The sequence below is a fragment of the Limanda limanda genome, chromosome 11 (assembly GCF_963576545.1).
Source record: "Limanda limanda chromosome 11, fLimLim1.1, whole genome shotgun sequence".
In the NCBI taxonomy this organism is placed as follows: Eukaryota; Metazoa; Chordata; class Actinopteri; order Pleuronectiformes; family Pleuronectidae; genus Limanda; species Limanda limanda.
In genome coordinates this window covers 15,003,333-15,031,170 of record NC_083646.1, presented here as the reverse complement: position 1 = coordinate 15,031,170, position 27,838 = coordinate 15,003,333, and the positions used below count along the sequence as shown (strand labels likewise).

Sequence of the window (27,838 nt, the reverse complement as noted above, 5' to 3'; positions counted from 1 at the left end):
AACCTTGACACAGTGAGAGATTTCTTCCAGCACATTGGTAGGTCTTCACTTCTATTTAAGTGTAGAAAAAGTAACAATTAGCTCTGCTTGGTGTCTATGTGGTGTGTGTGCGTGTGTGTGTGTGTGTGTTTGTGTGTGTGTGTGTGTGTGCGTGTGTGTGTGTGTGTGTGTGCATGTGTGCTCATGCATGTATTTGTGTGAACCATGTGTCTATAGGTGTGCAAGTCCTCTAAGGAAAACAATGATTCATGCCTCTCTCTCTGGTTTCCTTTTCTGACACACTTTAATCCCTCCTTTATCCATGCTTGGCAGGTGTGTGTGTGTGTGTGTGCATCTGTGTCTGTGTGTGTCTTTGTGTGTTGGAACGTTGCTATTTGTCTGTGTGTCTGCATGAGTCTGAAAGCTGAGGAAAGGCTCAGGAGTGAGCTGCAGTATTGTGCACCACCATCCCACCTATCTTCTGTCTTATTCTCTTTTCGCTTCACAGTATATTTTAGCTACCTCCGTGTGCATGGCTTATGAATTCAGGGAACGTTGTTTATTTTATATATTTGAGAACTTATCGTGTAGTATAAGTTGCCACAGGATTACACCACTCTCACTTTTAGATTATGTTACGCTATTATCCACCCATACAGTATCACACTCTCATATGCACACATCAGATTAGCCCCTCAGACATCAGATTTATTTATACGCTCACTCTCATTCACACCCAGATCTTATGCAGGGGCTGACAGTCGTCAGGTTAATCTCAGCTGAGTCTTACGCAAGCGGGTGTCTTTTTACATGATCACTCGATGCTTAACATCCCACTGTCAGCTCACTGGAGACAGCATTAAATATGTGCCAATGGAGCAGCACTTGTGGGTTTGTATCCCTTAAACGTACACGTCTTAAAGTGTAGGGCTTTTGCATTGTAGATGTGTGTGATCATGTAGGGAAATCGGGGTGTATTTGTTAGGACGCGGTGAGGAGCTTGGAGAGCCTTTGATGCCAAACTCATTCGATGGGATATATTAATCATGTTCAAGCAGAGAGGCATACATAATAAACTGCTGCGGACAGAGCCAGGAAAGGGGTGGAGGAAGAAAAGATCAGAGTCGTAGTAATGTAGCTGTCCATGGCAATGACTGAGAGCAAGAGCAGTGTATAATAGTTGGAATTTATGGAGATGAATACGTCTCCTTCCTCTTGCATTTGCACTCTGCCGGGTTATTGTTCTCTCTTAAAAACAGGTCCCACTGCAGGCAAACCTGTGGCTATATTTAGAGCCAAACAAAACTTTCGCACGCGGAACCGTTTTTCAGTGAGCACACAGGGCAGAGATATTTCAGTTGCACACTTTAAAGCGGATGCTTTTGTCTTCAAAGATGATGTCATGTCCCCAACAGCGGGAAGCGATATTACTCCTTCTCTCCAACATGCCAGTCTCGCTGTGTGCTGTGAAGCTCAATCCGTCTGTCAAAGCCGCGATCAATATTCCTTTAGATGTGTTAAGGAGCGCTCGGGCTGAGGCAGCTATGAATGACTCAGAGTTGATTGCTCTTTTATTTAAAAGGGAGTGTGATTCTCTTGTAATGAGCAATTTCTGTAATCAGCTGTAAATGCTGATAAAGCTCGGTATTCAGACATGTTTATCCCTGAATCGATGACGAGGAAAGGAGACAAGGCAAAGGCATTCAGCTTCCGTCCCCCAAAGCCAATACTCCTGCAGGGAAGCTGTCTTCAGCTAGAATTTCATCTGTTGTGCACTTGGTAGGCAGTGTGTGCATGTATGTGGGTGTGTGTGCGTGCGTGTGCGTGCATGTGCGTGTGTGTGTGTGTCTACTGTGCCAGTGGCTACTGTCAGCTCAGTGCCTCATGCAGCTCGTTTCATGTGCCCGCCGCTGGCTAAAACAAAGCATTAACATTGGCCTGCAGTTGCTTCAATTCATTTTCAAAGAACAATGACAGAGGAGGAACAGTCTTACTTAATGTTTATTTCATGTTGCACAGTGTGGGCGTTCAGAAGTGGGAAGCGGCTTGGCTTGGTTGAGAGATTGCCTGCATTTGTGGACTGAGTGTGTACATGGGTAAAGTGTACGTCTGTATGGTTTTGTACACGAGTGTTTGTCTTGGCATGCCAACAGATAGCTGTAGGAGAATGTGCTATCAGCAGAACCTTCAGCTTGTTAGTCCAGAGAAGAGGTTGTGTATGAAAATGGATGTGAGACACGGGGGAAACCTGCTCCCGGGCCTTTTCCTAATGGTCCATTGGCCTCATCCTGTCCAAACCAGAAGAACAGAATCATACTTGAGCTATGACTAATAGCTCCCTGTTTTATTTGGTACAGAATATTTATATTTTGGGAAGAACAAATAAAGAATAATTTGAATTTCCTCTTAATATAGTCATGTACCAGATACATACAAATCAACTGCTCTTAGAAATGAACTCGCAGGAAATAACAACAAAAAATGAATAAGAATTCTATATATACTGTATATATAAATTAATTTAGAACTTGGAGATTAATTGATACTTAAATACTGTTTACTGCATTATAATTAAATTTATTTTGATTCATTCTCGTTGTTTTGATTACTCTTAATGACCTGCTCAACTAAGAATCACATATTTAACCTGTTACTAATTCAACAAGAGTGGATTGTGTTTTTGTATTTTAACAGCTCAGAAAAACTGAACATTGCTTCATTACTTTCTATTAAAATACTTTTGCTCCTAATTGAGCTAAAATGAAACGGCTCTCACGGACCCCAGGAGTGAAACATGGTTAAATAATGAGTTTTGTTCAGTTTTTGTTCTTTTTACATTGCGTCATCCTTCTCAACTTCCAGATAAGTGAGTTTTCATGTGAAAATGTTATAACAGATTGTAATGGTTCTATCAGGAAGGGCTCTCTGAACGTCTCGGAAGTCCGACCCCAAACATAAAATCTCTATCTATAAATGGGGTGGACAGTTATATATTTTTTTGTTGAAGTAAAAGACATGAAGTGTAAAAGTGAAAAAGGCCAATCTCCAGTGTCATCACAGGTGGAAACATGCAGCTGAAGTGGGTAAGTTTTGAGAACAAATGTACTTGGATAAAGTTAATGCCCTTCAGCTGAGTTTTAGGTCCCTAAGGTTTCACAAGACTGCATTTGTGCAGAGACAGTGTTATTCAGACAAGTGTTGCCCTTTCAGAAAGAGAATTGTCTTGTTCCTGCTTTGGTGTTGCTAGAGCTCGACGAACCAAAGCTATCTGCAATTGGATTGTTTACAAACACTGAGCTCTTCCCTACATTGCATTTTGCTTCCAGACATCTGAATATCCTGGTGAGTTTGCGAAACCCATTCCTGCATTTGGCTTTCAGGACGTGATGAGTAAACTAAAGGAGCTGAATATATTTGCCAAGCCGTTCGATGTGGAACCAGCTGATGCTCCTGACAACTTACAACTTCAAGCAATTGAGCTGCAAAGTGATCCGAGAGCTCAAAGTCACAGCAGGAAAAAAACAATCTGTTTTATCAAAAATGTGACTGTTCTGAGAAGTCCTACACTACAATAATCCCTGTTTGTGCTATTGTCAAAACAGACTCTCATCATCAACAGATCAACATCACTACCATCTGACACCAACATCAGATACCTCGACAAAGAGAAACAGTGCCTGACATCACATTAGAGGCATCAGTGTGTTATATATGTTTCTCAATAAATTAGGATGGCTCTTGAGGGATGTTTTGCAGTGATTCATATTTTTACACATCCAGCAGTGGGGGCTGTGGGACCCCAATGGACCCATGACAATGAAGCAAAAAGTTCAATATTTACTACAGTATGTCTATACGTAGTTCATCTAATTTCATGCTTGATATTGTACTGCAACGTTTGTTTAAATGAAAATATACAAATTATAATTATTTTGTGTGTGTGTTACTGCGTCGGCTTGAGGTTTTTCACCTCTGTGTGTGTGCGTGTGTGTGTGTGTGCTTGTACAAGACGATGCAGTTGTCGCACTCCTTCTCTTACCTGCTGGGAAACTGTACCCAGTGGGTGGATTGACATGGAAATGTAATGTTGTTTTCCATCAACACACTTAACGTTAACACATCCAAATTCAGTGGCAAGAAATCATAAAAGAAGAAGACTGCTCGTGTGTCTGTTCGTGTGCGTTACAAAGCACCCGTACCTGTTTGTGTGCATGGTCGTAGGAGTTGATGTGGTTGTCAAACTCCTGGTGTCTGAGGTACTGCTTGTCACACAGCTCACAATAGAAAAGAGACTTCAAATCCTCTGATGAACAGCCCAAAGCCCCCTCTGCATGCTCCTGAGGAGAGAGAGAAAGAGACCGGTGAGAGTGTTGGAGCGATCAGGGAAGAAAAATGAGAGAGAGAGTCGAGATTGATGCATAAACAGACAGAGACATAAAGGGGGAGAGGGGCAGAGATAAGAGACCAGGAAGAGTTGCGGTGGGGAGGGTTGTCACAAGAATGGCAGATTGTTAGCCATTTAGAGCAAATCTGCATCCAAGAGACATCAGCAGTAATAGCCTCTACATGTGCTCTGCATAAAACATAAAACGTCTTCCCATTAAAATACACTGCCTGTGCCGCTGCTGCCGCGGCTGCTGCTGCCGGTTGGACAAAGGCACTGACGACCTGTGCTCATAGCAATTTGAGCCTGGGGACACATTTAACACAACCACCATAATAGAAACCTGTGCTTGTACTATGGGGGCAAATAGTCAGAGTCTGACTACAGAGGAAGAGGCAGTTGTGGCTGACAGACAGAAAAACATCTCAAATGCACAAAACAGATTATTGTCCATAAAAAAATAACATTGAAAACCTTTTTTCTAGATAGGATATTTCAGTGCACTGTTTTCCTGCATGTGAGGGCTGCTTATTGCTTAAAATGGTTTATTGTTGCCATTATTATTATTGCTTTGTTGGTGCGATGACATTTTAATAAAGTCATTTAGTTTTCACATTTGAATGCAGCTGTAAATGGCACATATAAATCAACATAAATAGCACATGGACAGATATATGAGGGGCCATCAGGGACTTTAGTCAGAATGATCATGCACACCACATATATGTGAAACCAAAATTGTTCAGATATTACACAAAATAACCCACATATAAGAGAAACCCTTTTACAAACACAACTGAAAACGTCTTGCTAACAAATATGTCTTCTAAATTTAGGTAAACTTTACAGCTTGAATAGTCTTAATTGTTAATTGCATACATTTGCACATTTGTAAAATTGAGGAGAAACCTTATGATGTTAGCTGAAGTCGCTGCGTGTGTCCTGAGGAAATAATCCTGCTGCAAATATATCGCATATATATACAAATAAATATATATCATCTCAAATGTATATTTGGAAAACCAAACCAACCAAGTGGTTTTTACTGAAATCCTCTTGCCCATAAAGTAGCAATTCAGCTGTGTACATGAGCACATTTCATTATTAGAGTGAAAGCTTTTTCAGTAGAACTTGTGTGTGACAGGGTTTTATTCGGTGTGATGTTTTCAATATAGTATGTGAATGAGATAGATTTCATATGTGTATAGGGTTAGGGGGTTAGGGTTAATCTCAATAATGTCCCTGAAGGCCCCTCATACAAACGCACATGCACATACGCTGCACAAATGGCACATGGACCTCAGGGGATAAGTCCCTTGTCTGCATGCTCACATCAGCCAGAGGGTTTTTCTTGGTCTAGGACAAGTACAGTGTTGTGTACAATAGCTGTGTGCGCGTGTACATACGTGCGTGTGTGTGTGTATGTTCAAGGGTGTGTGTTTGTGTGTGTGTGTGTGTGTGCATTCATGCCATGCTCTGCTTCAGAATGTAATTTCCCTCAGGCTAGGGGCTGCCAATAAACACTATTGAATTCTGTTCTACACTGACATGATGGGAATTTAATTTGAGGTTGTCACTTCTTTCTCTCCCTCTTTCTTTCCGTCCGTCCATCCACTTCTCCTTCTCCCACTCCTGACCCGCTCTTTTTTTTGGTCCCCTCCCGTTTTCGCTCCTCTAACTCGCTCTTTTTCTCCTTTCCTTTATTTCCCCTTGTACCCCCCCCCTCTATTTGCCTTTTCCTCTCATTCTGGCTTGTTCGTTTTCTGTTTGGTGAGCCCTGGGTCATGCAGTGACAGAGTCTATTGGCCCCAATTTGCTTCAGTAATATGCCTGCACACAGGAACAGAGGTGAGCGGGAAAAAAGAGAGGGAGGATAGCAATGCAGGGAAAGGGAGAAATGACCCCTGTCTGCCCTCACAGACAAACTCACATACACCAACCACACACACACAGACTCAAACACCTTAGCACAGCTATTACCAAACAATCCCTGTACATGCCATCAGTTCACACATACTATCCCAATGACACTTTAAACTGCACACAAACACACACACACACACGTACACACACACACGTTTGTATTTCTATCTTAGTGAAGACACTCATTGGCATAATTGCCTTTAGCCCCTTACAACTAAATCCGAATCCTAACTCTAACCCTTAACCTGCCCAAAAACTATTTCTAAACCCAACCCAGTAACCAAGTCTTAAATAGCCCATGTAAGGTGGTTCAGAAAGTGAGAACCAGCCAAAATGTCCTCACTTTCCCAAAATGTCCTCAATCCATAGGTTGTAAGCTCAAACTGGTCCTCACAAAGTAAGCTGTTCAAGTTCACACAGACACACACACACACACACTAGGTGAAGAGTAAGGGAAGGTGAAGGAACGATAGAAATCTCCCATACTTAAATCAACAGAGAGGTAACTAACGTACATTGATCCTATGTGTGTGTTCGTGTGTGTGTGTGTGTGTGTGTGTGTGTGTGTGTGTGTGTGTGTGTGTGTGTTGATCGATCTGCCTCGCAGGCTTAAGTCATGACCAGGAAATTATCCAATCACCCAGAGCGGCCTCCCTTTGAGTGCTGCTTGGTTGAGGAGATTGAAATAATGAATGCTGTGTATTTGTCAACCTTTGCGCTCATGCACGGTTCCAAAGGAGCTGTGCATGTCTTCATATACTCATTAATATGTGTGTACCGGTGAGCTTGTGTATATTTTTGTGTGCACTCGGCTTTGTACTCCCTAACCCTTTCTTCTCACCTCCCCGCTTTCTGTCAGGGTAATTATTTTTGAACAATGAAATATATATATGTATATATGAAATAGGAATATATATATAAGGAGATTATAAATATATAGAAAGAGGAATGTACAGGAAAGAACAGGCATGCATGCTTCACAATAGAAATGAGTGCTTACAAGCATTTGTTTGTGTGTGTGACGGAGGGTATTACTCATGTTGTGGGGACCCACGGTCACATTAGGGGACCTTGGACATCTTGTTGGAAGCAAATCTCCCCAATGTACTTCATCAATCTTTTTAGGGTGAAAACATGTTTTAAGATTAGTGTACGAATAGGTTTAGGTTGAGGTTAGGTTAAGCATCAGGGTTCGGCAAGTAGTGGTTCTGGTTAAGGTTAGAGTAAGTCTCAGGCAACTTGAAATGCAATGTCTTCAGAAGGCAGGGAGGGACGGCTCTGTGTCTGTGTGTGTGTGTGCGTGTGTGTGTGTGTGTATGTGTTTGAGTGTATACCTTTATTTGTTACTGCTCTTATCTCTTTTATTACATCTAGGAAGGAGATCTCTTTAGGGGGCCACTGTTTGGGCTTTTCCAGCACACACACTGGCATTGTCAGGACCAGTAGACCTCATGTGGACAACAACCCAGTCTTAATGAGGAAAACATTAATTTATCAGGGCCTGGTTATATTTGTGGTAAGATGTGAATTGTGCTTAGGTCATGGTGAGGTCTATGCAGGAATTGGTCAAGGTGAAGGTTAGGGATAATGGTTCAGTGAGGCTATCGACTTTAAATGGACGCCCAAAGTCCTAATAAGAATAGCTGCTCAAATCTGTGTGTGTTTGTGTGTGTGTGTGTCTCAAGTTTATTTTTAATGTCAGATGCATCCTTTCCCCTTTTTCGTGCGGAATACAAAGAAATCCTACAATACCCATATATACTTTAAATGTAAACACCTCAAATCATTCCTACTAACCGATATGCACAGACATGCGTCTTCACATTCAGCACACCCACACAAACACACACATTTAAGCATGCACAATCACGTCCTGTCAACCTGATATACCAGTGCTAAATTAATCTAGACCTCAATTTACCTCAGGAGCATAAATCTGTTTGCAAGAAATAAGCACAACTTATATGCGCAGACCTGAATGGACACTGATTGTTTGCATTATTATGCGTGTGTGTGTGTTTGTGGACGGCTGTGAATATATTCCCATGCGCCCCCCCCCCTTTTCACTTAGCCTCATTTTGTGGGAGAAGTGCGACGTTATCTCTCTTCATAGCTGAAATTATGCCACAGGTAAGAGTCATTATGGACCATAACTGGAGTTTCAGACACAAATTCATGTCATTTTATGTATTGAGCTACTGCACAAATGAACAGGTCACACTAAAAATGTTTTACAAGCGGTCAGTCAGTGCTCGGTAAATGTGTGTACTGCGAAATACTGATATATAATATATTCATGAAAAACCCTCTTCAGATAGAAAAGATCCCTTGAGGAACCTCTGGGAGTTGAGCAGATTGAAATTGTGGCAGCACCTTTCTGATGCAATCGCACTGTCATCGCCCAATAAAACATGTGCTTGTTCGAATGAATTTACAGCAAATAAAATAAAAAATAAAAAATTCTCTTTAGTTGTACACAGACTAATGTAGAACTTTTAAATCTGCTGATTTGAAGATGAAATCAGGCGACTCTTACACAATATGCTTCTTTGCTATGATAACTCGTATTACTCATTGACAGTGAGTTGAAATGCAGCTGCAGCCCTGAAAAAAGAAAGCAATATCACCCAATCAGCTGAATAATTTGCACTTTCTTAAAAAGGATAGAAGCCCCAGTGCCGTTCAAGGTCTATTATCAAATCGAAGTGGTTATGAAATATAAAATACAAGAGCAAATATCAGAGAAAATAATGTGAATGAAGGCCATCAATGCCTATAGTGAAAAACAGAGTGAAAAACAGAGTGAAAAACAGAGTGAAAAACAGAGTGAAAAATAGAGTGAAAAACAGAGTGAGACGGCTTGTTGTAATTTGCAATCTACATGTGACTCGTACATGTTTAATATATGTTTAGTATATTTGTGTATCGTTTGTTTAGATGCATTCAATTACATTAAATAAAAAATTAAAATTGTGTTCAACCACTTATTACACTTGTATGAGCTAAAATGTTTCACTTGTCTCACTGGTCACTTTCCCGTCGCTTGTAATTAAATATTGAACAGCATTTTCATGGATGGCTGCACTGAGAGCGCGCGTGTGAAGTCGCAAAGAACCCTCATTTTGAGAGTTTTTTTTTTTGCCTCTTCATTTTGATGTCTGGATGGGACCCAATGTGGGGAGACATCATTAAAACTGTATGCTGAAACAAATGAGATGTCAGGTGGGAAGAGAAAAGTAGTATCTGTCGGAGGAGGGAACAAAGAGGCAGAGAGAAAAAAAAGCTTATTTACGCCTACTACATGATAAGATAACCCCTCTGTGAACTGATTCTGTTATAAAAATGCTGTTCATGACTTTTTATTTATTAAGTAGGTGTAGAGAAAGAGATAAATTAGCTTTTGCACTTAAGTATGTATCCTTTTCTTCCTCCCCCGGTTCTTTCTTTTTGCTTTTATCAACATAAGCGTATAAATGAATGCGACTGGCTTTGCATAAGCAAGTGGTGAGTGTATGAATAGCATTTCAAGAGGAGCTTGAATTTGTGCCTCCTCAGACTGTCGTGTTAGACATACTGAGATGCAAGTTGATCAAATGTGATAATTGTTAACAGCGTTGTAACTGCAACCTCATTCAGTGTGAAAATTCTAAAACATATCCAGACTAGCAAAAGAAACACTCAGCATGGTTAATAAATCCATGAAGAGTGAGAGACTGAGCCCGGCAGCAACACCACTGGTGGTAAGAGATTCTCTCTGTTCAAATACATTCAATTGAAGTGAAGACCTCTTTCAGAGGGTGGCAAAAAACGAATATATAAGTAATAACTTAATGAATATGTCTGGCTGTGAGAGAAATATTGCTCCAGTAATTGCAGTTGCAGATCTGATACAAACACAGGCCATATCAGGTAACATGCCAATTAGCAATGTGTATCTTTATGAGCCCCATGCCTTATATATTTACAGCTCTATAATATATATATATATATATATCTGTTATATTGCTGTCTGTGAGTTCCTCCTTTCATCTGCACATTGTGGAGAATTATTATAATATTCAATACTTTTTATTTCCAGGTCTTTTATTTGACTCGTATTGATATAAAACCTGATTATTGACCATAACTGGTGAGTGACAGACTCATGTGATGGATCTGTTTATAATTCACATTATGCATATCTTGGATTTGCGTTCCCTTTTTATGTTATATAATTAATGGAGAAATGTAGAAGGATATGTTACATTTTTGGAATGGATCTCAAGGTATTTCTTAGCTGCCTTCCATAAAGCAACATTAATATCAAGGCCCTATTTGTATTTAAATATTACAGTAATTGTTATTGGATAATAACTATGGTATCTACTTTGCCAGAAAAGAAGAGAAGAGAAGAGATAGGGACACATGTGGATAAGAGACATTTGTGAATTCAGAGAACGTCTAATTGCTACTGTGCCTTGTGAGAACAATTCAATAAACAATTCATAAGTGTTTATCAAGCCCAATTAAGCCTTTAATTATCTTCAGCTATAATTATCACCCTAACTTGGCCACTGAAATGAATAGAAACAATTTAATTTGTGGCAAAAAATGTAAAAAGTACCGCCTGATCTGTCCTTCTATTTCCCCCTATATATTTATTTACCATTCACCATCCACTACTTCTTCTCTGCCGGTGTCGAACGTGCCCCTGTGATCTTCTCCTTCATATCAGACACACGCGCATTGACACATGCACGAGTGGAGCAAGTGCGGCTGTGCAGAAGATACCTGACCATTCTGCCGTAGCTAATGACAGCTCACCTGAGGGCTAAGGCACTTGTTGCTGTAATGACCTGATCTTGGATGTAAACCCACTTGTGCACATGCACACATACCACAGACTATGTGTAAAGATGGACAACATGTCTCCACTTCCTCCCACTATCCAGAAATGAAGCTGAATGACGCTGCCATCTTGTGCATTTGGTGCCAGGGTTTGTACTGTAGCAATCGGGGGGGAAGGAGAAGCCACAAGTCCAACTGAGTCAGCTGTCAAGCTTGATGTTTCAACACAATTTTAGGATCCAATAACTAACTAGAATGGCTCTCAGCAGAGTGCATGCCTCCGCCAAGGCCCATCAGTCCCTTTATGAAACCACATTTAAATTGACCAAATCCGTATTATTTATTGGATCCACATCAAATAGCTCACTAAATAAATATCAGTCCCCTAAACATGGCTGTTTTTCCCCCCATCAAGTTCTATTATTTATTCTCTGAGAAATCAAGGGAAATGTTGATTAGCCCCAACATTAGAATGTTAAGTGTTAAGAAAGTGAAAAAAGCTCCTTGATACGCCCCTGATCCAGATCTCCACTAAAATGATATGGGTTCTTCCCTGTCAGATACTGCAACCTTCCACCAAGGTTCGTGAAAACCAGTACAGTAGGTTTTGCTGAAACATGAACACTTGAACAAACATCCGTGTGACAAGAACTAAACTAAAATGACAGAAACCATTCAAAAATGAACTTGATATTGAGACGCTTTGGCTTCCCTTTTGCGGAGCCTTCCTGTCGTCCATCTTTATACACAGTCTACGGCACATAGACCGTCGGCCAAACAGGATTAATGTGTGTTAATGAGCTGATATTTGCAGACCTAACCCATCTCCCTTGACTCCCCTTAACGTGCCTCCATGGCCAGTGCCCACCCATTAAATCATCTGATGTGTGTGTGTCTGTGTGTACCAGCCCTTGTTTATAGGTGCAACTGTCTCATAGAGTTTGTGTGTGTTTGTTTGCTCCGGATCAGTACAGCCATTAGAAATATGTTCAAAACAAGAACATGGAGCAACCACAGCCAAAAGCGCAGATGCTGAGCATGGAAATGGTTTTAGAGCCAAAAGCACAGATGTGTTAGTAGCAGTGAGCTACATCATCGCACAAACTGTGAGTTATCTGTTAAGAGACACTACACTGGATAATATAATATAAGATTACAGCAGCGCATTCCAGTGACTCGGTGTCAGGTGTGTCATGACTCAATGGGCCGTCTTCATCGTGAATCACCCGTGTTTGTTTAACTCCGCCTTTTTCTTTCTCTCCCACTCAAAACATAACCAAATGTTGTGTCTCTTCCTGACCTTTGCATGTTGAGCAGCGTGCAAGAAACAAACTGAATAAATAAATGATGAAGAGATTATATTTGCTAATTTGCCGTGTGCCCTTTGTTGCCTTGTTGATGAGGAGAGCTTCTCCCAGGATTTGATCCTTAAACCGGGGGTGTGCGACCTTTGTTGCAGATGGTTTGTTTGCATTAGATTTTAATAGGTTCTGGATTAAATTAGTATTAAACAGATTTCTTATTGAACTTTATAGGATTTGAATTATCGCAGGAGTGAAAAACAATGGAAAACAGTGATGATGATCCTCATTGTATTCCCATGTCAATCAAACGCTTCAATATTACAATACTAGCCTTTCAGACTCTCCCCCACGATGGTAACTGTACAGATCAACACACATGGCACTAAGGGCAATGAATTTAACATCTCATCCTCGGCTGGCAGCAAGTCACTGAAGTCGGGGATCTACAGACATTAGCAGACACTTGGTGGCTCCTCACGGAAATATTCTGTGAGGCCTCGACTGCAGCCATCTCAGGGACTGTTTACTTTCAGTCTCATCTTCACTAATGAAGCAGATGTTCCATTGGACTGAGGCCAGATGGCTAACTCGAGCCGCGAAGAACATTAGACTGAAAACATCTTGGTTGCCCATATGCTGAGCATTTCTGACCTGCTGTACCGTCCTTACAAATGGACTATTTACCTTAATGGAATTCAGCTTTTCTGCACTGCTCAATCACAATGAGTGTGCGTACCAGCGGTGGGATGAAACAAAGTGTATGTACTTTCATGTATTTGCACTTAACTAAAGTAGATGTATACATTTCATTGATACATTTTGACATCATTTTTTTCAAGTAATCAATAACATGGGACGAATGGGTCAACTGACCAACTCAGAGCAGTTAACATTAGACCCTGCCTCTTACAATGACATAGGGTAGAAAAGTTAAGGTGGTATGTTACTTTAAATTGACGTCTTTTTTATCTCTTTATTTATACTTCAGTAAATACTTTCAGGACTTCCTCCACCCCTTCTACGTTCCCAGTTTAGAAAGTCAGGAGGACCAGAACAGCATGAGTCATGTGTCATCAGTTATACATCTGCATAAAGCCTTGAGTACACTAAAAATTTACATCATGTGAACCTCAGCAGACCCTAATATAACACCATATATGTGGAAGTTCAAGGATTGAGAATAATGTGGTTCTAAAGAGGGGACTGTTTGATGGCAAGATAATTATAATGTGCACATAACCGATATAGATTTTTTTTAGTTTGCGTCTCCAAACCGGGAACACGCTGACCCAAATACTGCATATAATAAATTGACTCTGGATAATTACCTCATAAAACCCCACCTCAAATAATCCGTCTATTTGAAGCTGAGAGTAAGCACTTTAACCTTGCAGTCATTGTTTTATTCCAAATCTAATACGCCATCCGAACATCCCAAAACATGTCATTGCTCTAAATACGTAGCGGCTACACAATGAGTGCCGCTTTCATGCTCTGTTTACAGTAGATTTACTGTGTTTAAGTTTTACTGTGGAAAATAAATCTGCTCTGAATGTATCTGTACAAGCATCCTTGCCGCTGATAGATTTTTAAGAGCTGAACTTGTCTATAAAAAAGGGAGAGCTGCAGGAGAGCACCCTGACACCATATATAATGTGTTACATATCACATCTAAATATAAAAGAAAAATAATGAGGGTGTTCAAAAAGGCTCGGAACAACCGTACCGCTTTTTCCGTGGCTACAGGGCACCCGTGGCTGGGACTGATCACAGAGCTCTCCTGTTCAAGTCATAAATTTATGATTAGTCACAAGGCCCGACCAAACGATCACTCAGCGAGAGATCAAAATTTAATTCCCTGTCCATCACGATGCAAGGCCACACGATCTGTCCACCCTTCCCGGATGTCATTCTCTCTATCGCGCCCCATTCAACAGGGCTCCCTCATATTCATGGAGTTATTCATGCTCTGTTTCACTGATCAATCTTCTTCTGTGCCACATTTAAAATCTGCCCACCTCTCAACACCCTCCTCGGCTTCTCTCAATCTCTGCGTGTGCGTGCCACGCTAGTTATGATGTGAGCCGCAGCCTCTGGCTCGTGCAGGACGAGTTAAACTGATTCACAGGGGCAGAGCATAGCTTACAGACAACAACAAAAAAAAGCCGAGGACATCTTAAGACATTTTCTCCTCTTGAACAAACATGACCCATACTTTCTTTCCAGCTGTTTGGAGGATCCAAATTGTGTTGGGTGGGATCAAGGCGGATGCACAAATGCATGAAAGCGTGCATGCAAATTCCTAAAATACCCCGGCGCTCTACAAACTGTGGCCTCCTCTGTGACTTTTAATGTATTTTTATGATCCTTCCACTCAATCTCTGTGCTCTTCAGGGACTTGCGTTTGTTTCTCTAAGAGGAGTAGGCTTCCCTCCTTCTCTCTCAGTGCACATTAAGGAGAACATTATAAACCAGTTACAGGAAGACAAAGGACGGTAGGTAAAAAGAATGCGTCTGCAACTTCTACACACATCTACACGCATTTATAACGAAGGGAGGTCATGTTTTACCTCTGCCAAGGAGGGTATATTTTCACCCCTGTTGGTTTGTATGTTTGTGTGTTTGTTTGTAAGCACGATTTGCAGCATGGGTCAGGGAAGAGCTCATTAAAACCTGGTGCTGATCCAGGGGCATTTTTCTTTGACATTGTAAGATTAAGGATTTTTCAACACTTGCGTTTGTTTCACAGAATGTAATTCATGGATCTTGAAGGTTTATTTGGGGCACTGATATTTATGAGTGTGTGCATTCATTTATGTGGCTTCATAATTGGGACCTTTTTGATAGTTAGTTAGCAGAAATACACAAAAAACACTGGATGGATTACCATGAAACTTGGTGGAGGGATGAGTTAAAGGGAAGAACTTACTCTTTATTCAAAATTGCCGGATAGAAAGTGTTTCAACATGTTCTCTGATTTCCCAGGGAATGGATAATGGGAAAAATTTACCTGATTATGAATTGACATCTGTGAGTGTGTGAAATTTGGTGGAGCTGGATTGGATTTAAGGGGACTGTTGGTTCCTGGAGAGAGGGACGTGTTCTACCGAGTGCAATTCAGTTTCCTTTGTGATACATTCTCCACTGTTGCTCTTAGGGCTGAAAGTAACAAAGGAAGAATCTTAGGTGGATGAATTGGTGAGATCTGATCAGCTGTTATTCTTCTATTATTGTCGTCTTCTATTATTGTAGTTTCCCTCCGTTTCCCTCTCGTATCTGTCTCCCCCTGCCATGCATCGAAAGCACTTGTCAGTTATGTGTCCTTCCATCTGTGCGACTATCAGGTTTCTCTCGTCTCTCGCTAAATGTCATCTCCATTATTAAATGCTTTCCTCTCCCAGCTGGCAGAAAAGTGGAATTATATGGACCATATACTCTTGACATTTAATTTACAGACGAACTGAAAAGCCCGGGATGGATTAATGGATATACAGCATATTGGGTTGACACATATGCACACACACACACACACACACACACGCACACGCATCAAACGCATTTCGTGCTGTCGATCTGTCTAGACAGGGCAGGTGATTGACTGCTTGAAAGAGGATTGCGTCTGTATCTGTTTAAGTGATCAAACCGCGACTGTAATCTGCCGGCGTGTGATGATACAGATTAGAGTGAAAGACAAGTTAAGAAGATGAAGGTAATCAGTTTGTGAAGTGACAGATTTAAAGATAAGGATTAATACCGTCAAGATTACGTGCTACACTCTTAGCGCCCGGCTAAGTCTCGCCAACAGAAAAAAACGTACAGATGACGGGAGAGACACTAAAGAGGAGTGAGGGCGAGGGAGGAAGAACAATGGGACGCGGCTGTCAGGGAATTGAGGAATGATTGCTCCCGCTTTCAGGAATTTATGATGCAGTTTCTTTCGGAGGCGAGCGTTTGTGTGTGTGTGTGTGTGTGTGTGTGTGTGTGTGTGTGTGTGTGTGTGTGTGTGTGTGTGTGTGTGTTCACTCAGTGCGTTTCTTCTGTGCTATCAGGGGATAACGAAAGTATGTCCAATGAGAGTGAGTGATCTTTTCCTCTGGCACATTAGAATATGAGTGCATGGATGGCTAATGATACTACAGATGTTCAATCAGGAAGGAACTGTTGGCTTCAGCAGCATCACACTTACCCATACAGGACACACACACACACACACACACACACACACACACACACACACACACACACACACTGACTCACTGAGCTTCTCTGTGTTGCACATCCGTCCAACTTTATTAAAGCTGGTTCTGCTGTACTCAAAGATTGTGTAGCAGTTAAGACCCTGTGCCGGCCAGGGATTGAAATCCCGCCAGAACACTCTGCTCTGCTTTCAACATCCTGCTCTGCCTCCTTACAGCTCTCCACATCTCTTTCTTTTTCTGTGTGTCCTCGCTATCCTTCCCAACTTCTAACCAGCCCGTACTGGCTGCATTAATATGTGTGGCTGTGTAGCACAGGGTTTAGAGGTTTATGTCTCCTAATAGACAGAGATTTGTCCTGTCACACCAACACCCACATGCAGCTTACGGAGAGAGAGACAGAGAGAGAACGACTCCCTCCACTCTGTGTGTGGAGGGGAGAGAAAGAACATTTATGTTCCTGTCTTATCTCCAGAGAGAAAGGTTCCATTTCTGTACAGACAAATCATAAAGCACTCATTTGTGGCTTTCCCATCTTTTCTCCCACGCTTTCCATTTTCTTCTTTCCCCCCTCTCCCACTCTCTCTCTCTCTTCTACCCCTTTCCCTGCCTTTTTCTCTCGCCCTGATTGGATTAAGACCAAAGAAACAGAGTGAGGAGATGAGGAAGGGATGAGAGCTTATTAAGAGTATGCAAGAGGTGAGATGACATTAAGCTCTATGGAAAAGGATTGAGGATGAGGTGTGTGTATGTGTGTGTGTGTGTGTGTGTTTGTGTGTGTGTGTGTGTGTAGGTGTGTGTGTGTGTGTATTTGTATGGCACATTTCTGTATTTATCCTCGCTGAGGGAAGGGTGAGAAGATGCAGGAAGTGAAGCGTTTAGCTGTGGAGCACTTTAATCAAGGGGCGAGCAATCCTGCATGACCCACTCTGTCATCCATTATTGATGCCTGCCTCAGCCAGGCTGATGAATCATTAAGCCACTCATCAGGCCTGGGAATTCTGCCTCCACCTCGGCCGATGACACTCATATACATAAATCACACGCCGCTATTTCTCACATGCTTGCACATAAACATAAACACGCCCCCTCACACAGTCTCACACAGGGAGCTCATACAGTGGGTGTTTGTCTTGCTGAGCATGGCTCACACTCTCTTCAAAGCGTTTTTTTTTGTTTCAAAAACATATTACTGTCATACCTGGAAGAGACACGTTAACTGGAAAACACAGAATTCAGAATGGGGCTTGTTACTGTTCATGACAAGAACTCCACAACTCTGACATCTGCATCGTCTGCATAGAGATGAATGATTATATGCTCACATCCTCTGGACCTCACATATCTGTTTTCACTTACCCACAGAGGTGTTTTGCATATGTAATCTAAACAATCTCACACACACGCACACACACACACACACACACACACACACACACACACACACACACACACACACACACAAACACACACACACACACACACGCAAACACAAATGCACAGTGAACTTAACATGTGGAGAGAAGAGAGTAAGAGGGGGGAACAAAAAGAGGCAGAGTAAAGCACATCTTTCAGAGTTTGTGTTTACTTCTTGCCTCTGGCTTTTATGGCAGAAGAAAAGTGAAGAATCTTAGGGAAATTGCTAAATACCCATGACCCCCCCCCCCACCTCCCCCCACCCAAACACACACGAACGCACGCACGCACACACACACACACACAGAAACAGACGCTCACATTCCCGCCTGCAATCCACCCACACGTTTCCTCTCATCTTTGTGGGGTTTCCCTTCCTCCCCGACTCTACCTCTATCCCCCCTCTCTCCTGCTGTTCCCATGTCTTCCCATTCAGCGTTGTGACTAATCCTGTACCAAAGGGTAAGAATATACCTCACAGCAAGGGTAAATAGCCCCCGTAGCCGATTCATGCAGAAAAGCACAAACACAGTCACACCAAACATTCATACACAAAAAGACAGAGGGAACAGGCATCCTGTCCATATGACGGAGGTATAGCCAAGGCCCGGTGGCTGGTAGCCGGAGGCTGCTTGCAGACCACTCTGATCCTGCCATCCTGGCAGCTCACAGCCAGGACATTTCTGCAGCGCTAAGCCGAGCGCCTGGCATCTCCAATCTTGCTAAACACAGGAATGCTGCTTCTCATGATAATTGCGGTGGGCTGCTCTCTCCATCATGGCTGATGTGAAGGCTGATGTGAAGCAAATGGCATGAATTATTAGTGTCTGCATCATGGCTTATGCTGCTGGTGGAGGTAGGTCTGACATAATTTGATGCATTGTCACTGATGCATGACAGACCTCAGAATGTCCTAGTAGGTCCTATCTGTGTGGATACATAAACATAAGAGTGCACCAGGATGAAGGCACATGAGGGCATACACAATGTTATTATAATACAACATGCATTTTTGACTTGCACTCTTGTACACACTTCCCCCCCCTGTCCTCGTGAATGTACAAATGCATTTTGCTGTACAACCAATTTACTCAATACACAGTGCCCCCATACAGGCAGTATATTACCAGGTACACACGCCTTTAATAAGGTAATAGCTCAATAATGTCCTGTTCATGTCTCGGAATCCTTGACCTGAACACTGACCTTTTTCAAGGCCTATTTTTCCCTAGGGCCGTCTGTCAGAGGTCTGAGGAAAGGTGAAAGGTCAGGGGTGGCTGAGGCACCACAAACATAAGAGCCTTGCCTCGAGATTCAACAAAATAAAATTTGGTTTTAAGTTGTATTTCTTGTCAAAATAGAAGAAGTTGAAATCTGAGAGTTGCCATAATTGAAAAAAAGAAAACATCCACATTTTTCGACATCAGGCGTAGAAATTAAATTTTCAACATACAAGCTACTAATATTGAAAAACATGAGCTTTACATTTCAGTCTGATTCAGACAATAACTTGAATTGATTTGTGTGAGTGAATTGCTATGGTACAACCCATTAAACTTTATTATGCACATGCCACTGCAACACAAAGCATGAAAGCCTCGATCTTATGTCAACGATGGTAGGAAGAGAAGTGAAACTTGTTCATATGCATAAAAAATTCCTCTGCCACTTTGATTTATTAATGCAAAGTGCCTCTCGACTTCTTTCAGTGGCAGTTATTTTTATAAATCGTCCTTATATGCACGTAAAGACTCGAAAGAGAGTACGAACTTAACATCCAGCTGAGGACAAAATCCAAGTTGCTTTATTCAGGGGGAAGCACCTATAGGTCTCTACTGGGCTGGGAGTAATTCCTGTGCTTTTTGCGCAGCCAGGACGTGCTGGATCACAGCCTCTCTTTCAATGAGTCATCTTCCCTCCTCCAGAGAAGAGATAATTAATTTGTCTGAGCTGCTCTTAACCCTGGCCTGCATGTCAGCGGTGGAGACGCACACAGGCATTCAAGCACCCAGGTGCAAATATCTGTACCATGCACACCTACACGTGCATGCAGGCACATATGCACGGAAATTTAATGGAGCTATAATTGTATCCCCACATCTGTTCCGCCACGAAAGCATGAATTCGGAAGGAGAAGCAGAATAAGAGGCAGGGTCTGTGAGAAAAGTGGAGGTTAGTGAAAACCCGAAAATCTGACCATCCATAAAGCACACATTCTTTTCTTTATAGGATATATGGCTGCTGCAATATTGCTCCAGTCGCACACACACACACACACACACTAAAATTCAACGACCTAAAAAGCTGAACCTTTGACCTGATAAAAAAAAAAAGAGTGGGCCAGAGAGATGAGACCGAAAGCAATAGGAGCGGGAGATAAGAGCTTGAGAAATGAACGGAGGAGAAGACAGAAGGCACTGGCAAATAATAGTCGGAAAAAAAGGAGAGAGGGAGGAAAATAACTCCAGCAGAATAAAAGAGGATAAACCCCGATTCTTGAATGAAATGAGGTCTTAATGAATAAGAAACCAAGAAGGCTTTCATCTCGTCATCTCCTTCCTGTCGTCTCGCTTTACACAATGAGACTATTTTGATAGTTATGATTGTTTTTTTTTTAGTGTGTCTGATTTTGTTTTGAGCCTGTCTTTCAGTTTCTACCTGAGCGAGTGCTCCAGATGGTTCATCAAACATCCCGTAATTATCAAACACCCACTAATTGTATGTGAGTGTGTGTGTGTTTATGTGCTGGTGTGTCTCCAGGTAATTATCTGATGCTGCGATTACTAATGACCACACAGACAAACATCTGTCCCAAGGTAATATACAAAATGAGAGGTTGGCCATCTGCTGTGTGTGTCTGTGTGTGTGAATATGTTCTCAAGTGTATTAAATCTTGTGTGTCGCTCCCAACATAGATCTAATTTCAGGCTCTGCGTTTTAAAGGTGTTACAGCATCTTATAGTAACAATTGTAAACCATCACAATGCATCCTCCCCGTTCGAGTGCCAACAGGCAAACTATCACAAAACGCACTCAGCTCACACTTTACCCTCCAAACGTGCTCACACACCCACCCACACACAGCTCACGCAGATCAACAAACAGCCTCACAGTTATGCCACAGAAGCAGATTTTCCCTTTTCAGACATCAGACCTCAAACACAGATAAATAAATGCCTCCAATTCACAAACCAGCTCGTGATTTCTGGCAGGGCTTAAATGGAGGGTTGTGAATGTGGAAATGCACAAGTCATGAATGTGAAAAAATCTAAAAAAGAAATAAGTGAATGAACATTTTAGCTTTTTTAGTTTTAAATGAGTATTCAATTCATACAAAGCAGGCATGTGTTTGTGTGTTTGTCTGATTGTGTGAGTGTGTGTGTGTGTGTTTGCTTGTATTTCCTGTGTGCAGCACATCAAAGACACAAATAAGAAAACTGAATGAGGATAATTTCCTTCTCAGAGATGAACAAGCACCACAAAGCCTGCAAGCAGGGGGCACAGAGACACCCGGACCCAGGTGGAGAAAAGCGCTCGTACTTCTCGAGCCTCCCTCTTCTTCTCCATCAATCCTGAGGGTGTGCAGTGGGAAAGGCTGCCAGGTTATGTCAACTCAAACAATGGTTTCATTTACACATGTTACACAACGCAGCACAAACAGAGATGGAAACTTTTAGGGTTAAATAAAAAGAAAGAGAAGTAGAAGAGAAAAACAAAACGACTTCAAAAAATGAGATTGGAAAAGTCAGAGCGTACAGAGGCAACCAAGTAGACGGCATATTTCCTCTGGGGAATCAACCCTGTTATCAAGTAGAGGTTATTGAAGCATTAGTGCTATGAAGCACTAATGAATTCATTAGCTAAATGAAATGTCAATAAAGGCTTGAGAGAGTGTTCAAATCGATGCCAACTGTCTTTCTCACCCCGTCTCCCTCCTCTCTCTCCTTATCCTATCTCACCCATCTGTCCCAATTATCCCCCTTTCTCCCCCACACACACTCACAGTGGCGCGTGCACGCTCTCTCTGGGGTGATGAGTGTAAACTGTGATGGAGGACATTAGCAGTGATCAGTGGGAGCACTTTGCAGCGGTCAGCAGGAATGGCCCAGTCGTACAGGACTTTAGTATTCTGCAGCACTCACCTGCTCGTTCTCGAACTGCTCCTGCCGGGCCTGCTGGCTGAGCCCCTGTGTGTGTGTGTGTGTGTGTGTGTGTGTTTGTGAGGAATTAACTTTAGACTTTATCAATGTGAGTGACTTCTGCATTACAGGCCTTGACTCTGAAATAGCTTTCCCGGCAACGGAAAAGTCAGCAAGCGCTACAGCTGGTTTTGAGCTCATATAGCAAACACTTTTTTGGGGGGGGTTGATCTTGAACTCACTTTGAAACACTCACTTTGTTTCTGACATTTGTGGAACTTCGTAAATGTCAAGATGCTATTACAAGCCAGATTCTCAAATGAGAGTTCTGTGATACTCAGCCTGTTGCACTTCTTGTGATCGTCATTAAAAGTGCACAAAGGGTCCCGTGTGTTGTGTTTACGCCCGTGAGCAAACTGGCGTGCCAAATGGAAAGCCAGTTGGCTCATTTCACCTCTGTCCCCTCATGATGGCTTAATATTTCCAGCTAAGTGCCTGACTCACTCCGAACATGGCTGTGTTTTTGTGCGGCTAAATGGCTGTTTCGAGATAATTGTTCGGGGGCATATGTTTAAATGCCACCTCATTTACATAAACACTGTTCAGCTCCCTGCGGAATCAATGAATACATGAGGGGGCAAACGCGGAGTCACACACTCACACAAGCCGGCGCATTTGCTCTCATTTTGACACCGGGCTGTACAGCCGAGGCTTCATCTGTTTTCTACAACAGCAGTGAAATATACATCAAAGTGGGCCTCAGTGGCTGAGCAGCTAGGTGTGCACGGACAGACACACACACACACACACACACACACACACAAACATACCCACAAGGCCATGATATTCTACCGAGGGAGGGTTTCTGCAAGTAAATGGGGAGCCTCAGGAGACAGGAAGAGAATTGAAGGTGTATCAGTCTGGATCTGTGTGAACTCAAGGTTGCATTAGAGCAGAATCTGTCCTCTTTTCACACGCTTTCCTGTCTCCACGTCTCCTCTCTCCTGTCCTCCCTCTCCACCGACACCAAGAACAGAAACCCCTCCAAGTGCTAATGAGAGTTTGACGAAAGATTCATCAGCGCTGATTATGAAACTAATATACAAAGAGGAACCGAGATTTAGACACGTCCGAGAGACCCATCACAATGACTAATTAATGGGGATTAAGTTCTAATGAGCAAAATCCCGATGCAGACGTACGGCAGCACTCCACAGGAGAGCAAACTCAACAACAAACCAGGCTTAACAAACACGGGAGGATTTGCTGCGAAAGGAAGAAGGGGGAATGTGTGCCAGGGCGGCTGCTCTCTACCACTCACAAGCGCCCAGTGTTTTCTTAGTGCTGCAATGCCTTATCAAAGCGAAGACGCAAGAAGTTACCCCCCCCCCCCACCCCCGACAAATCCTCGTTGTAAAATCCTTTGTACTCCACTGATCTGAGCTAAATCAGAGAGCAGCTTGTAGCTGTTGTGCTGGTTGCTGCTGCTGCTGCTGCTGCTGCTGCTGCTGCTGCTGCTGCTGCTGCTGCTGCTGCTGCTGCTGCTGCTGCTGCTGCTGCTGCTGCTGCTGCTGCTGCTGCATACGTTACAGTGAGAGAGACAGGAGCCAAAGATGCTGTTCAGCATGTCTAACAGTCTTGAAGAGGTGTGTTACTCTCCCGCGGCTGAAGGACTACGTTTCACCTAACCCAAGAGGTCACTTTTGAACTGCTCGGCCTCTGGTGCAGCGTGTTTATCTTGCTGACAGGCCCATAAATTGGCCCCTGTCTAAACTAATAAGGATGAATGTGAAAGCACATCTTTCTTTGACCCACCATACCAACTTAGCCAGCATATTCCAACGCTGAAAACTTTCCACATGTAGCTTTATCTGCATTAGTTTGGCCTTGGAGGTAAAGGATGCCCTCCCTTCCCCGAATGACATCTAATATAGTCTGCAGCTTCGAGGGAAAAATATGTATTCAACTGCTTTTTTTTCCTTTTGCCTCTGTTCACAAGGAGGTCAGCCACAGTTGAGCCTTTAAAACCTAACAGCCGGGGTTTTTCAAGCCTTCAGCCGGGGTTTCGATTGTCGATATTCCTGTTGCTAGAAAACTTCTGAGTCACTGCCACTCAAGATCATTTCTAAAATGTTTTCCTTTGATGCATTTGATTGCCTAAATAAAACTGGGTAAATTAGCTGGACGTCTTCTGACCTAAATCAGTGAATATCTAATCAAAAAACAACTAATCAAGCTTGAAGTTCTTACAAAGCATTTCACTGGAAACTATCATTATTAATGTGACAGCCGTCAGATTGCCCTTCAGTCCGTCCGTCCCATTACCGCAAATGTGATATCTCAAGATCAACTTGAGGGGATTTCTTCAAATTTGGCACAAATATTCACTCAGATTCAAGGATGGTCTGAATAGAATTAAGTGGTCAAGGGGCAAGGTCACAGTGACCTCACATCCTTTTGAATGTGATATATTAGGACCTCATTTCATTACATCTGGGCCCATTCACCTGGACTCACTGATTAACTGATTATATTGCAGTGGTCAAAGGTCAAGTTCACGAGGGGCCTCAAAAAACATATTTTTGGCCACTTCAATGTGATTTATCTGCTTGAGGGAATTTTTTGTAATTAGTTCTAACTTGGACTAAGACTTCCAGATCCAGACTTAATATATACACGGAAATTGCACTGGTTGACGGAGGCATACAACTGCACTGTGGTAATTCTAGTGTACTCGTAATACAACTCAAAGATGTTGCGTTCAGAATGAAATAAAACAGAAAAGAAGAAAACACTCAGATTTGAGAAGCTGGCATAAGTGGAAATATTTGCTTTAATTAAAAGATACTCAAATGACTCATCACCGTCAAGTTCCCAGTTTACTTTCTGTTGATCAAATGAATTCATTGTTTGACTGAAGGTATTTGTTGAAAACTTGAGATACACACAATTTATACTAAATGCTAGACTACAACTAGATTTCATGGTCTTCAAGAAGCACTGTGGTCCAATGCGCATCTCTAACTGTAACTGTAATGTAAGTCTGCCAGACATGAAAAGATGGTGATGAATTATCCATCTCATGCAAATGTCCAGTATCTATTAATTGACAGAGATTTTCATCACGTAAATTCCTAAATAAACACACATCAGTGACGGCCTGAAAAGTAAGAAGACGCACTCATTAGTCACAAAAATGTCACAGTGTGCTGCGTGTGCATCCAAATGAGACCTCCGATAGAAAAATAAGCATTTGATCTAAATTATGTAGATGTACAAGTTACATGTAATGAATGGCCAGCGAGACCGATGATTCAGATGATCACATTTAAAATTTGCTGATTTGACTAATATGTAATGGAAACGTATGTACAGTATATGTATGTGAACGGACTGTACTGTCTATTAACAGAATGTATGTTTATGTCTTATTTAATCTCTTAGCAAACTCAAATAATGTGTGTGAGAGAGCGGGAGAGAGAGAAAGAGAGAAAGAGAGAGAGAGAAAGAGAGAGAGAGAGAGGGAGAGAGTGTGTGTGTGTGTGTTTATGAGTGAAAGCAAATCTTTTTAAGTAGATATGTGACTATAAGTCTGAACATCATCTCTGTCACTGTGCTCTGATCAACAGTCATTCCCGTCACATAGTGAGCAAGGGCCTAACATGACAGACTGGTAATGACTCGAGTATGCACACACACACACACACACACACACACACACACACACACACACGCACGTACCAGCTGCTCCTTTCCTCCTTTCTCATCAAACTTGTCATCGACTCTGCCAGTTTGTCTCGTCTCACATTAAGAGCTCATGAATAATGCGTGATTACCGGAGACTTTCCCCAGCACCTCCTAAATCTACAACACACGTCACCCTCATTAACAAAGTCCAAAATATGATGTACATATATGTACTGTCATTTCGTCTGTATTACTTATCTGCCCTCTCTCTCTCTCTCTCTCTCTCTCTCTCTCTCTCTCTCTCTCTCTCTCTCTCTCTCTCTCTCTCTCTCTCTCTCTCTCTCTCTCTCTCTCTCTCTCTTCAACATACACACACTCTCTCTTTCTCTGAAGTGCACACCAACTAAGAGCCCGTTTGGTGGCTCAAAAGAACCACGGGCACCAGGGAAAGGTCAGGCACTTATCCCACCAGGTTGGGCAGGTCAAATGCACACACCAACACAAACACACACAGATACACACACACACACGCACACATACACACACACACACACGTACCTAACAAACACTCCCCAGGTAATTAGAGCTATTTTCGTCTCGGCAACTCATCTCCTTCTCAGAGCACTAATGTCATTTGATTCGTTTTAATTCCCCAAACTACGAGAGAGCAGGAGGCATGGAGGGACAATGGCTTCATGGTTGGATACTCACTTTATCCTCTGTTTAAAATATTCACATTGACTATCCTCTGCCAAAAAAATCTCTCTTTTATGGTTCGGGGAAAAGAAAAGATAATCCCCTTGCAGAAAAAAAACACATCCACCTCTGCCATCCACCTCCAGATGACAGTGCCTCTGGGTCTGTAAAGGCTTTTATCTACCCTGTTTACACACACATGCAAATACACTTTTTAACAGCGAGAACTTCATACAATAACACAAAAGACATCATGTGACCCTTAGCATGAACTAGTGCCAAGAAAAGGTGGGAAAAGGGAAGATCTAACTTGACTGAAACTCTTTCACAAGCTATCGTACCACAACTACAACCACACACACACAAGACACGTTGACCTACCGGTGAATCACTGGTTGCAGGTGGGCACAGTGGTCCTCTGAAGACCCCCTTTACGCGCCTGAAGTGTCCATTGCTCAGGTGCGTTGAGCTGATGACCAGGTAGTAACATGCGCTGCACGCCATCCCGGGGGCCTCTCGGGGTTTGGGGCCCATGGAGCGAGTTTCCTCAGTGGCTTCAGGTCCCTGGGTGGGTTGGTGGGGGTCGTCAGTGGTGTTCCGTAGTTCGCCAGATGAAGTGGGGCCACTCACGGATGTTGTTGCGCAGGTGAGAGCGCGCGGCCGGAGCAGGACGTCTCACTCCTGTCCTCTATTGGGAAGTCTGCGCATTAGGAGAGAGGACAGGATGAGGAAGGCTCCGTGGGAGAAGTGTGAGAGAGGGACAGACAGGGACAGACTGAGAGACACTTGTATCAGCCTGACCGAGCTCCACCGCTGGAGTCTGTGCTTGGCATGCTGTCGTCGGTCGGTCTTAAATAAATGAATGAGCGCCTGTGGAGCGCCAGAGGCAGAGAGGTATCCATCCAGTCCCAGCTCCCCCCACTCCTCTCTCTCTCTCCCCCTCCTCTCTCTCTCTCTTTCTCTTTCTGTCTGTTTCTTTTTCCCACTCCACTGGTCCAGTCTGCAAACTGTATGCAGCCTCAGCCAAGCAGCGGCAGCAGCAACAGAGCTCTCATCAGCGAGGAGCAGAGAGGAGCAGACGCGCTCGCAGGTGCGCCTCCGCTCTCACGCACGTCGAGGAAGAGAAGAAAGAGGAAAACATCTGACCCAGTTTTGTCTTTCTTCTCCGCTCCCTGTGTGATTGACACCCGGCTGGTGGGTGAGATTCCGCGGTGCGTGGTTGCGCGGAGACGGTTCGATCCATCCAGAGCAGCGGCTCCTGGAGTTGTTGTGATGAGGCTGCAGCGC

The 27,838-nt window shown here is 42.8% G+C and overlaps 1 protein-coding gene across 1 annotated transcript in view; it reads right to left on the bottom strand.

Moving 5' to 3' along the window:
* The window catches only part of LOC133014557 (G patch domain-containing protein 8), a 33,959-nt gene extending 6,874 nt beyond the window's left edge, over positions 1-27,085 (bottom strand). Inside the window, exons 1-2 of the mRNA XM_061081824.1 lie at positions 26,933-27,085; positions 4,179-4,316 (exon numbers count right to left, since the gene is read on the bottom strand). Coding sequence (XP_060937807.1) covers positions 4,179-4,316; positions 26,933-27,085 — 291 coding nt within the window. The remainder of the gene's footprint in view (positions 1-4,178; positions 4,317-26,932) is intronic.
* Between the last annotated feature and the right edge of the window lie 753 nt (positions 27,086-27,838).